At 60.2% G+C, this 12,856-nt stretch overlaps 1 protein-coding gene across 1 annotated transcript; it reads left to right on the top strand.

Annotated features, from left to right (window-relative positions):
• Positions 1 to 8,353: 8,353 nt before the first annotated feature.
• Positions 8,354 to 11,277, top strand: LOC104582176. Its single transcript, XM_010231535.1, has 2 exons — positions 8,354 to 8,681; positions 10,982 to 11,277. Exons 1-2 carry the CDS (start codon positions 8,354 to 8,356, stop codon positions 11,275 to 11,277), a joined length of 624 nt encoding a protein of 207 aa, XP_010229837.1.
• Positions 11,278 to 12,856: the final 1,579 nt, after the last annotated feature.

Here is a 12,856-nt window from a genome sequence, read left to right as displayed (position 1 = left end):
AGCGCCCGAGCTAGCCGCTAAGCCTGCCGCGAGCCCTGGCGAGAGTTCGCAGAAGAAGGGCTCCCACAAGCGTAGCGGGAAGCAAGTTCTCGCCACGGACTCGAGGGCTCCTGCCGCGAGGCCTGCGAAGAAGCCCTCGCCGGGATGCGGGTCCGGTGGCAAGCAGGGCGACGCGCCCCCCTGCCCCATCCACAGCAACTCCACCCACGACGCGCAGAACTGCCGCGTCCTGCAGGGGATCAAGCAGCGGCGGGAGCAGCGACATGAGGAGCGCCGTGTCGCCGGCGCCTGCTTCAACTGTGGCGGCATTGGGCATCTCTCCGAGAGTGCCCGAACGACCCCAGGGCGGGGCCACGGCCTGCCGGCGGGGGTGCCGGCAGGGATGAACCCCAAGGGGGACGCGGTCAGCCCCGCGCTGGGCGGGAATGCCCACCCAGGGGACGCAACAGGGCACGCGCTGAGGAGCAGCGCGAGTCCGACTGTACTGGCCGCGACGAGCCGGGCTTCTAGGAGCCTCGCGTCGTCGCCTGCATCCTTGGGGAAGCTTACGCTTTCCCATCCCACACCGCGGTGAAGCGCCTCACCCAGGACGTGGGTGAGCTGTTGCCGGATGTGGAGCCGCAACAGCCGCTGAGGTGGTCGCACGTGCCGAGCACCTTCAACGCCGACGATCACCCAGCACGGCAGTTGGGTTCAATGGTAATACCCTTCGTCGTCTCGCCAATCATGAGCAATATGACGGTGACCAAGGTGCTGGTGGACAACGGAGCGGGGCTTAACCTCCTGTCCGCCAGGCTGGTGGAATAACTGAAACCCACCGCCCTGTTCCGGGGGGTGAACCCCGGGATCGTGCGCCCGCTGGGACGCATCATGCTGCCGGTCACCTTTGGGTCCCGGGAAGCGTTCAAGACTGAACACATAGTGTTCGACATGGCGCATACCCCGTTGCCCTACAACGGGATCCTTGGTCGGCCAGCGCCGATCAAGTTCATGGCGGCCACGCATTGCGCCTATGGCGAGATGAAGATGCCGTCCATCTATGGAGTCCACTCCATTAGGTGCGACCTCAAGGACGCAGCCTGGTGTGTCGGCGAAGTCGTCCGGGCCGCTGCCGCAGCTGACGCCGGTGACGAGGATGCTGCCGGAGATGACAGCTTGCCGAGCGATGCCCCGGCAACAAAGAAGGCCCGCGCTACCCCGCAAGAGCCTGCCGGGGGAGGCGCAGGCTCGAGCTCGCGCCCCGGCAAGGGGCAGGGGCTCCGGGAGGAGGCCGCCAAGGTGAAGAAGCTGCCCCTCCAAGCTGGCGACAAAGAGCGCACCGTTACCGTCGGTGCGAACCTTACTGCCGAATAGGAAAGCGCCCTCATCACCCTCCTCCGGGATAATGCCGACGTGTTCGCCTGGGAACCGTCGGATCTTCCCGGAGTCCCTCATCACCCTCCTCGCGGTGCGCCCGGATGCGCGCCCCGTCAAGCAGACGATTCGGTGGCAAGCACAAGAGCGTAAGGATTTCATCAAGCAAGAGGTGGACAAGCTCAAGGCTGTCGGGGCGATCAGGGAAGTTCTGTACCCTACTTGGCTGGCTAACCCTGTAGTAGTGCCTAAAGCAGGGACTAAGCTTCGCATGTGTGTAGATTTTACTGATCTTAATCGCGCATGCCCCAAGGATCCCTTCTCTGTACCCCGTATCGATCAAATAGTTGATTCTACCGCTGGTTGTGACTTGCTGAGTTTTCTGGATGCTTTCTCTGGCTACCATCAAATCAAGATGGCGGTCGAGGATGAGGAAAAGACAACGTTCATCATCCCGGTTGGCTGTTATTGTTATACATGCAGGCCTTTCGGGTTGAAGAACGCGGGCTCCACATTTCAGCGCGCCCTGCGCGAATGTTTGGGGCCCCAGCTAGGCTGCAATGCGGAGGCCTACATGGACGACATCGTCATCAAATCGAAGTGTGGGGACTCGCTGATTGATGACCTGCGGGAGACGTTTGGCAACCTCCGCAGGATCAAACTCAAGCTGAACCCCGAAAAGTGCACCTTCGGTGTCAACTCCAGGCAACTTCTGGGTTTCTTGGTTTCCCACAGGGGGATACAGGCCAACCCAAGCAAGATAGGAGCCATCGAGAAGATGGAGGCCCCCCGCAAGGTGAAGGATGTCCAGCGCCTCAAGGGCTGTGTTGCTGCGGTGGGACATTTCATCTCTAGGCTGGGCGAGCGCGCCCTGCCTTTCTTCAAGGTGATGAAGAAGAAGGGTCCAGTCGACTGGACTCCCAAGGCCGAGGCGGCGTTCCGAGAACTCAAACAGTACCTGAGGTCGCCGTCCGTCCTCGTCGCCCCCAAGCTGGGCGAGCCGCTGCTAATCTACCTAGCGGCGACTGACCAGATGGTCAGCTCGGTGCTGGTTGCCGAGGGGGAGGAAGATGACCCGGGGACTAAGGCGGCGGGGCAGGGGGCTGAGCGGCCCCTAGCAAGCTGCGCCACTACTTTCAGGCGCACCACGTCACGGTGGTGTCCGGGTTCTGCCTTGAGCGGGCCCTCACCAACCGTGAAGCCAATGGGAGGGTGGCCGAATGGAGGATGGAGTTGTCGGAGTTCGACCTCCATTTCGCCAACTCCAAAAGCATTAAGAGCACAGCCTTGGCGGACTTCGTCGCCAAATGGACGTCCACGGGCGTGGAAGAAAGCGAGCTGGAGACCAGCCTGCCCGGCAAGCTAGACGAGGGCCACTAGGTCCTCTACTTCGACGGTGCGTTCAGTCTTCAAGGAGCAGGCGCTGGAGTCGTCATCGAGTCACCGACAAGGGACCAGTTGAGGTTCGCTGTTGAACTCGACTTCGCAAACTCCACCAACAACACGGCGGAGTAAGAGGGCCTGCTTGCCGGGTTGCGGGCGACGATCGCCCTCGACATTAAGCGCCCAGTTGTTCGCGGCGATTCCCAGCTCGTGATCAACTAGGTGAACAAGGACTACAACTGCCCTCAAATGGCACCGTACGTGGAGGAGGTTCGCAAGGTAGAACGTAAGTTCAAAGGTTTGCGTTTCAAGCACGTCAAGCGGAAGGATAACTTCCCTGCGGACGAGCTGGCAAAGATGGCAGCAGAGCGTCGAAAACCTCCGGCGGGGGTGTTCTGTCAGAAGCAAGCGGCTCCTTCAGTCGCCCCCCCGCCGGCTGCCGGGGACGCCCCTCCGGAAACTGAAGGAACCCCTGCAGCAGCAGGGGTCCATGCCGCTGACATAGCGGCATGCGTTGGCAGGGAGATCCCTCTCTAGGCGGAAGAGATCGGCCAATACTTGAAAGGTGGGGCTCTCCCGGAAGATGACGTCGCCGTGAAGCGAGTAGCGCGGCAAGCCAAGATGTACACTGTGGTGGATGGGAACCTCTACCAGAGGCGTGCGAACGGTGTCAAGCTTATTTGCGTGCCACAGGATGAAGGGCGCGCACTGTTGGAAGACATACACCGAGACACGGCTTCTACTGGCCCACGGCCCTGGCCGATGCGGAACGGCTGGTGAGGACGTGCGAAGCATGCCAGTTCCATTCGAACAAGAGCAACCAGCCGGCGTAGGCCCTACATGTTATCCCTTCCTCGTGGCCGTTCGCGGTCTAGGGGCTCGACATCGTCAGCAAGCGACCGAGGGCGGTTGGCGGTTACGAGTATCTGTTCGTGGCCATCGACAAGTTCTCCAAGTGGGTGGAGGTGGAACCAGTGCGGAAGGTCACCACCCAGGCGGCTATCAAGTTCTTCAGAGGCATTGTGTGCCAGTTTGGTGTGCCTAACAGCGTCATCACCGACAACGGCACACAGATCACGAGCGCGGCGTTTCAAGCCTATTGCGAAGACATGGGCACTAAGCTGCGTTTCGTGTCCGTTGCTCACCGGAGGAGTAACGGGTAGGCGGAGCGAGCCAACGCAGAGGTGCTGCAGGGGCTCAAGACAAGAACCTTTGACAAGCTCAAAGGCCACGAGAAACACTGGGTTGAAGAACTCCAGCCCGTGCTGTGGTCAATCAGGACCACACCTAGTCGGGCAACGGGCGAAACTCCTTTCGCCCTTGTCTACGGGGCAGAAGCGGTGCTGCCCCTCGAGCTCAAGCACGGATCTCCCCGGATATGTGCGTACGGCAACAACAGCTAACCTGAGCAAAGGGTCGACGATCTAAACTTCATCGAAGAGCTTCGATGCCGGGCTGCTGTGCGAGCCGCGCGCTACAAGTAGGGACTCCATCGTTATCACGACAGGCGAGTCCGCCCCCGGGGGCTCGTGAACGGAGACCTTGTCCTGCACCGGATACAAGGAACGAAGGCCGGGAACAAGTTGACTCCGAAATGGGAGGGCCCCTTCCGGGTAGTGCAGGTGACCACGCCGGGGGCTGTCCGGCTGGAAACCGAAGACAGCTTGCTGGTGCCCAATAGTTGGAATGTTGAGCACTTGCGCAAGTTCTACCCGTGAAGCGGCGGAGCCCGACTCTCAGGTGATGCTGCCGACGCATACCTCTCGAACTAGTGTCGCCGGGCAGCCCCCGTGTGTAAACCACTAGTTATTGTGAATAAAGATAAGTGTTTCGCTCCTGAGCTTTGAATTCGCCTTGTTTATTCGCATGTTCCTCTTTCTTCTGTCTCCAGCTTTAAGTGCACAAAAGTGTCTTTCCATACTTGGTTGTGAGCAGGGGGCTGTTGGAGCCTCGAAAACATAAACCCGTTGCCGGATCGTTCCGGCACAGGACATGCGGTTGCCGGGCTTCCTGCAACGTGCATCACTGGACATGCCGTTGCCGGGCTTCCCGCAACGTGCATCATTGGACATGCAGTTGCCGTGCTTCCCGCAACATGCATCATGGGACATGCAGTTGCCGGGCTCCCCACAACGTGCACCGCACAGTCGCTGTGCCTGGGAAATGAAATGCCCACATCCAAGTTTGGGATCGACTCCTTTGTGCTCGGGGGCTGGGAGGCAGGAGGAGTTTGTCCGTGTTGCTTTGTGTCTTTTCATGAATTTTGAAAAAAAATTGCAGCACCTCGGCCCTGGTAAGAATCTAACCTGCAGGAAAGGGGTGGAATCTTGTGCACTGTGATGCCCGTGGGCTGCCCACGGGTCGCGGCATGCACCGGTGCCTTGTGGTGGGGGACGACCGCAACACAAGAGACTCACCGCACTCCGAGGCTTCTGACCCGGGAGGGTGCCGCCATGTGTACTACAGTTGCCTGGCATGCATGGTGGCGGAGACTGTACCGCGTTTCAAGGAAGGGGTGCCACGGGTGTTGCGCGGATACGTCGCGCGCGGTGGAAAACCCCCCTCCCACGCCTATAAAAGGCGTGCCCCAGCCACGGAACAGGTCAGAGCGAAGCCGAGTAAGGGGCCGTTAAGGCGGGCGGTGCCACGGAGGCGTGATGGGGGTGCATTCCATCAGCGCTTAGCACCGACGGGTGCACGGCCATCGCGCCCTTGCCGCATCACCCCATCGAGCCCGCCCCGAGGGGCGTCGCAGAGGTGCGGTGGTAGTGCATGCCATCCGCGTTCTGCGCCAACGGGTGCACTGCCCCCATGCTCCTGCCGCGCCTCCTCAAGCGGGTGGCTCCTGGGCGAGGGTCGCCACGGAGGCCCTGTGGTGGTGCATCCCATCAGCATCCGGCGCTGATGGGGTGCATTTCCGCAGTGCCCTTGCCGCGTCCCTCCATAAGACACCTCCGCAAGGAGCAGGGGCTGCCGCGGAGACTCTATGGTAGTGCATGCCATCTGTGCCTTGTGCCGACGGGTGCACTATCATAGTGTCCCGGCCGCATTCCCCTTGAGAGAGCCTTATGTCGGGCGCGAGTCGTTGCGAGGACGCTGTGATGGTGCGGGTGTCGGCGCCCACCGCCCGTTCCGGCCCATCACCGCGTCCCTGCCAGGGCCCTCGAGCTATTTTGCTCCCAGGCAATGAGGGCTGTTACGCCTCTCGGGACGAGCTCCCCAGAAAAACCAGGTCTCCCCAGTTGCGGGGGCTATCGCCGGGAGGCTATAACTTCCTCACCACCCGTGCCCGCAAGTGGAGTGGCTCCCCGCTACCGCTTGGCCCCAGGTCGGCACCGCGGGTCCGTCCAGGGGTGCAACACAAGGCAAAATGCGCCAAGACTAAAAGAGCCACCCCGCTAGACAGCACCGGGAACAATGAACATGTTGAAAAACTTAATTGACCGAGAGTCGAACAATTACATAGCCTAATCCGAAGTTTAATTGTTCAAACGGCGCTAAGCGCCACACTTGCAGGGCAAGCAAACAAAAGAAGATACATCGGGGAGCAACAAGCACGGCTGGGGGCTGCGGCAACTAGTTGTTGCCGTCTTCGGCCAAGGGGTCGGCGGGGAGATCGGGACTAGTTGCTGCCGTCTTCGGCCGGGGGTCGGCGGGGAGATCGGGCTCCGGCTTCATCTGCATCCGCTCGACCACCTCGTCAACGAACTCGCGCACCGCTTGGGTGTGCGTGGGCTCGTCCTCGCTGTCGGACCAAGCGTCCAGCAGGGACTCGAAGGGAAACTCCGGGTCCCGGAGATGAATCCGCGGGAGGATTGTCCCGGCAAGCTCCCGAGCGCAGTTGGCGACTTCGTTGGCGCCGTACTAGGCGATCCAGACGTCGAGCGCCCCAAGCTTTCCCACCAGATTGGAGAAGAAGGGGATCAGCGTCGTGACATCTGTCGCGTCCACTTCCGCTGCCTGCAGTTCGAATTTGGGCAGCAGGTCGCGCAGCGCTTGGGCGATCTTCAGCGGCTTCTCCGTCTCGATCTGCCGCTGCCCGATCAGCGTGCCGTGATGGAGTCGAGCATCGTGCGCGGCCTTTTTAGCCTTGCGGACGTTGCCTTCCATCGCCGCGAGCTCCGCGGTCTTCACCGCGATCTCGTTGCCGGCCTTGGCAAGCTCCTCCCGGACGGCGGCCAGCTCGGTCTCAAGCCTGGCCGCTCTATCCTTGGTCGAGCCGAGCTCGGTCTTGTGCCGAGCCGCCGCTCCCACCGCATCTTCGATGGCCTTGACTTGCACCCCCAGCATGACGCGAAGGCCTTGGATTTCGCCGCAGTAGTTGGCGGTCAGGACACTCTTCTCGTCCAGCCGGGTCTGGGCCGCCGCGACCACCTCGGCATGTTCCTTCCTGGTCGCCTCAAGGGTGGCCGCCATTGAGTTGAGCTTCCCTTGAAGCTCCGTGCGCTGGGCCTCTAGCTGCCGATGGAGCTCGGCCTCCGGGACCACCGGCTCTCGGGCGTCCTCAAGGGCTTGCCGAGCCAGCCGCGCCTCCTCCTCGGCGAGGCGCATCTCCTCGCGCAGCCGGGACAATTCTCGCCGCTCTCTCTCCACGGCCTCCCACACCTCGCCAAGCTGGTTCTTGGTGGCAGCGTGATGCTCCCTCACCTCGTTGAAGCAGGTGACGAAGGCCTGTTGCTGGTCCCTGACGGCGTCCAGGAACCGGTGCCCCCGCTCGAAGATGCTCGGATCCCAGGTGAGGGGGTTCCAAGCAACACCGGCGAGGGTGCCGAGATCGGTACCGGGGAGTGCAGCTGAGGACGATGAAGCCCCCGCTGCCGATGTGGGGCTGTGCGCGGGGTCGCCAACCAGCTCCCGGGGGTCTTGCTGTCCTTCCCCGGCAACTTCCCCTGCGCCTGCGCCCAGGGACCCCGGGGCTGGGGAAGCCTCCCTGCTCCCCACGGGCACCGTCTCAGCGGTGGCGGTGTCCACCGCTGCCCCTGCCTCCGCCGCGGCGGGGCTTGACGTGAGAGCCGGTTCCGGCTCCACCTCCGCCCCCGCGACTTCGACGACCGGGTCAAGATCGACCACGGTCGCGCCCGTTCGAGGTGTGCGCGCGCTTGTGCCTGCCACGATGAGAAGCATGAGGATCAGCGAGTAACCAGGATGGTTACCTTGCGCGGCTGTCGGGCTTGCGGGGGGAGCCTCTCCTGCCTCGCCTGTGCCGGCGGGAGCATCCAAGAGGCTTGCCGCGGACAAGCTGCCGCTTACTGCGAAAAGAGGTACGTTCATGAGTTTGGCTAACAAAAATTGCAGTTGCTGAGAAGTAACGAAGACATACTGGTTGCCGGCCCTGCCCCCGTGGGGGCTGGGCCGTCAGGGGGCGCGATCGCGCCGCTGCGGACCCCTGCGGCAGTGGGGTCGGCGGCGTCGCTAGCATCGGCGCGCGCCCTCTTGCTTGGTGTGCCGGGCGGGGAATCGCTCCTCGCCCTCTTGCTGGCACCCACCGACAATTTAGACTTCGGGGGGTTACGCCGGAGCGCGAAGCCCGGAAGACCCCCCGAGCAGGTAGCGCCGTAGGCGCCCGCGGAGTCGTCGTGACCCGGAGAGTCCCGGGTGTCGACGTGATGCCACCGCGATGCCGGGAGCCGACCTCGGGGAGGCTCCCACTACTGGGGTGAAGGCTGTTACCGAGACTCCGGCGACCCCTGCAGACGCGGGCGCGGCCGGAGTACCGGCGGGTGCCCCGGGAGCGGCTGCCGCCCCGGTGCTGGTGGCTGCTGCTGAGGCGGAGGCCGCCGCTGAGGCACCCGCAGCCCCTGTGGCGGCGGATGCCGCCGAGGTGCCGATGAGCGCCCCTGAAGCGGCCGCCGCCGCAAAGTTGGGGGCCGCTACCAGGGCGGACGTCGCCGTCGAGGAGATGGCTGCGGCTGCTGCAAACGCCTTTGATCTCCTCACGATCAGAGGCGCGCTGTCGCTGCTTTCGTCGTCGTCGTCCACTGCGACGACCTCCGGGGACGCAGCCGCCTGGCCCGCCTCGTCGTCCAGCGACTAGAGGGAGGGCCAGCTTGGCTCAGATCGGCCACCGCTCTCCTTGAGCACTTGCTTCTCGCGGGGTGCTTGCGGGGGAGTGTGTGGGACCCGAGTGGGGGTGTCGTGCATCAACCCCCACACGTTGCAGGGCGGCAAGGCGCCAACGATGTCGCTGAGCGCCTTGACGCCGGCGTGAAGGGAGGAAACCCCCGGCGGGAACTCTGTTGATTGGAAGATCTCGCTGGAGATCCCCCTCACCCACATCCTGAGGGTCTCCAAGTCCACGTCGTCCTGCTGGAGGCGTGTCTTGTCCCCGGGACCCGTGTACATCCACGCGGGCCAGGAGCGTAGCGGCAGCGGGGCTATGCGCCGGTGGACGAAGGTGTGTGCCACATCCACGTCGGTGAGCCCCGCTAGCCGCAGCACCTTGATCTGCTCCACGATGGGGAGGAGGTCGGCGTCGCGGTGGTACTTGTCCTGCCAGCCGTTCTGGGGTTGCGGCAGCTCCGTCGGCGACTGGAGGAACTCCTGGGGGTCCTCCACTCGGACCCAACACCAATCGCTCCGCCACTCCTTTTTGATCTTCTTCCCCGACCGGACGATGAACTCTGACTTCATCTGGTCGCGGGCGCAAAATACCACCCCCGACGACATCGCCTTCGCGTTGTCAATGCGGGGGTAGAAGTAGTGGCGTAAGAGCCCCACTGACGGCACCACCCCCACGAACGCCTCGCAGAGGAACTAGAAGGTGGCGAGGAGGAATAGCGACGTGAGGTGGAGCTGCGCCACCCGCAGCTGGTAAGACTCCATCAGTGCATGGAGGAATAGGGAAAAGGGCGGCACCAGGACGCAGAGGAGGAAGCGCGCGAACACTCGAAAGTCGTTGTCCTGGTGCTCAACGCCCGCCGGGAAGATCAGCATCTCCCTGTGCTCGTGGAAGTTGGAGGCGATGGCGTGCCGGAGCTTCCCCAGCGCCTCGCCGTTGTAGCTGGGGTGGAAGAAGGCGACCGTGGCCCGCATCTCCCACCTCTTCTGGTCCTTGGCGGCGGCCGCCTTGGTTGCCGCCTCACTCTTGTTGGCCGCGGCTCTCTTTGAGACCTAGACCTCCTTCCCCTTCCTGGTGGTGGGGGGCGCCATGGAAAGCGAGTGTGAAGGCTAGCAGGATCGCAGGGATGCAAGATGCGAAAGGGGATGAAGACGAAGGCTATGGGGGCAGAGTGTTTTTCCCCTTTTGGCAACAGTAATAGCTTTATAACGCCCGGCCGTTTGGTAACGGCCGGTTTCGCACCCTACGGATGCACGGGGATAACTCCTAATCATTAGGAGTAATGCGTGGAATGGCCTTAACTTCTCTATTTAGGGGGGGAGTTAGGGCGGAAATCATGCGCCCACTTCCACTTCTGTAACGGCGCCGTACACGGGGCAGCGAAAGGACACGGGCCCGCGGCAGATCGGGGCCCACACGTCGGTTAAGGGTGTAGCCCGGCAACCGACCTGGGGGAGACTCATCCGGGGACAGGTGATGCCGGCCCACGCCCGGCGGCTACTGTCGCACCAGTGGCACCCGGGGTACCACCGCTGTGCGACGGGGCGTTACCCGTCCGATTAAGTGAACAATGGCTGTCCAATCCTACTCTACGGTTTTAGACCCCTAGCGGCGGAGGTGGCGTCCATGCGCGCCACCAGCTCACCGGGGGCAAGTTGTATGCCTCCCCGCTCGACACTTGTAGCCCATGCACCGTGGCACCTATGGCATCCCCTAGAGTATAAAAGGAGGACCCCGGTCAAAGGGTTGGAATCTCAGTTGGTTCCAGTAGACGATAGGGTTCGGTTGAGTTCGATCAGCCGGCAGTTAGCCTCTTGCATTAGCAGAGATAGTAAGGAGTACCTAGCCAGAGGTAGAGGGTACCCGGGAACTGACCCGGCAACCTGTAAACACTTGATTCAAAACAAATACCAGCTCAGACAAGCAGGACGTAGGGTTTTACACCTTCGGGTGGCCCGAACCTGGGTAAAAACGTGCGCGTATCTGTTCCTAGTTTAGCGCGCACTTTTAGTACTTCATTTCGCCGGCCCCGCAGGGCCTCATCGGCCGTGTTGGCGATCACCGGGGCGAACCCTGACTCCCCTGCCAAACCTAAAAGGGGGCCGTGACCGCACGCCCCTGGTGTCGGAGCACCATGCGACGACAGTGAGGACTTCAAGAATCTTAACCTTGAGCTTGTTCCAAAAGGTTATCTTGCAAATCTGGTCGTCACTTCTGTTTCATCCTTGGAAGACAAAATTCGTAAAGCTCAGCTCCTTGATGAAGTTCTCAAGAAGGTTTCCGATCAGATAAAAGCTAAAGATCCCAAAGCTAAGAGATTCTCACTTGATGACAAAGGAACCGTGTTCTTTCATGATCGCATGGTTGTTCCTAATAATCAAGACATAAGAGATTCTATTCTCAAAGAACCCCATGACACACCTCTTGCTATCTATCCTGGTTCTAACAAGATGTATCAAGACATCCGAAAGAGCTATTGGTAGACTGGAATGAAAGAGCACATTGTTAGATGTATGTTGCCGTGTGAAGGCAGAGCATCAGAAGACTGCTGGTCTTCTTCAACCTCTGAGTGTTCCAACATGGAAATGATGATTGTGGACATGTGTCCGTGAGTTATATAACTTGGTATTTCGCTCTGTAACATTCCAATTTTTTTAAACTTTTACATGTGCATTGCATTCATGAGCATCATGCCACAATTGCATATTTGAATTCAAAGTTGAATCTCAAAAGGCTTTGAAACTGTTTTATTTCAATTTAAACCCTAGGGTTTCACCCATTTGAGCTTTGGATCTTCAAACCAATAGGGTTTAACTACAAAAGTGATTTATTGCATAAATAAGCTATCCCATAATTTTTGGATAATTATTTGGAGTTGAAAAACTATTTTATTTAAATAGTTATATAGCCCTAAAGGTATTTATAGGACAAATGTATTTTTATATATTTTATTTTGAAGGGAAGTTACTCCCAAAAGTTGAATCATGATTTTACAAATTTTCTGAAATTTATTTGGATCAATTTGGAGTTCAAAATCAAAAGATATTAAAGAAATGAGAAAAGGGACAAAAAAAGAAAAGGCTAAAAGAAAAAAAAAAGGAAGAAAACCGGACTGACCCGGCCAAATGGGCCGAACCGGCCATGTCCCGCCCGAGCCACCCAAACCGAGCCGGCCCCAGCTGCGCGCGCGTCGCGTCAGCCACCGATAGGTGGGCCCCACCTGTCGGGGTCATCTTCCCCGAAGGGGAAACCCCCCGCCGGTCACGCGCTTGATCCGCGCCGCCGCCATCACCCGGATCCGCCATCCCTGTGCTCCCCGTGACCTTTCCCGCGCGTCCCTATAAAGCTCCGCCCCTCCTCTTTCTTTCCCCTCTGCTCGCCCCATCTCGCACGTGCCCACGCCGCCGAATTGCCTCGCCGGAGCAAGGAGCCCGCTGCCGCCGTCTTCGCGTCGCGCCGACCTCGCCGGTGAGCACCTTCGGCCGAATATTCAAATTTTCGGAGCTCCTCGACCTTGCACACACTTTTTGACGCAACCGGTTTTTCGTTTGGAGCTTCGTACCCGCCGGACGCCGCTCGCCGACCTCGCTGGAGCACCGAGCTACGCCGCCGCCCCTCGTCGCCGTCCTAGGCGTTGCCTCGGACCTCGCCTCGCCGAACGGACCGCGTCCCCGAGCTCGTCTCGTCGTGCCGCCTTCACCCATCTCTTCCCCGACGACCGGCGACCACCCGCACCGCGTCGCCGCCGGACGACCGCTCGCCGGAACCCTAGCCGGCCAGAGGTGAGCCCGAGAGCCCTCGTCCGTCCGATCTAAGATCAACGGCCAAGATTAGATCAGGTTTATTTCATTTAAACGAAACGGTATCAACCAATCAGGAGCTAACACGCGGCACTTTATTAGAAAAATAAAAAGTAATTTTAATCCCCCGGTTTTAATTAAATGGCACTTTTGCAGAAAAGCCCGTATAACATCAAATGATCATAACTTTTAAACCCTTTCAGCAAATTTGACAAATTTTATCTTTTTGGAAAGCTCTCAACCTGTAGAATCTTTTGGCACT

This window comes from Brachypodium distachyon, chromosome 1 (genome assembly GCF_000005505.3).
Source record: "Brachypodium distachyon strain Bd21 chromosome 1, Brachypodium_distachyon_v3.0, whole genome shotgun sequence".
Taxonomy (NCBI): Eukaryota; Viridiplantae; Streptophyta; class Magnoliopsida; order Poales; family Poaceae; genus Brachypodium; species Brachypodium distachyon.
This window is presented reverse-complemented; position numbering and strand designations above follow the sequence as displayed.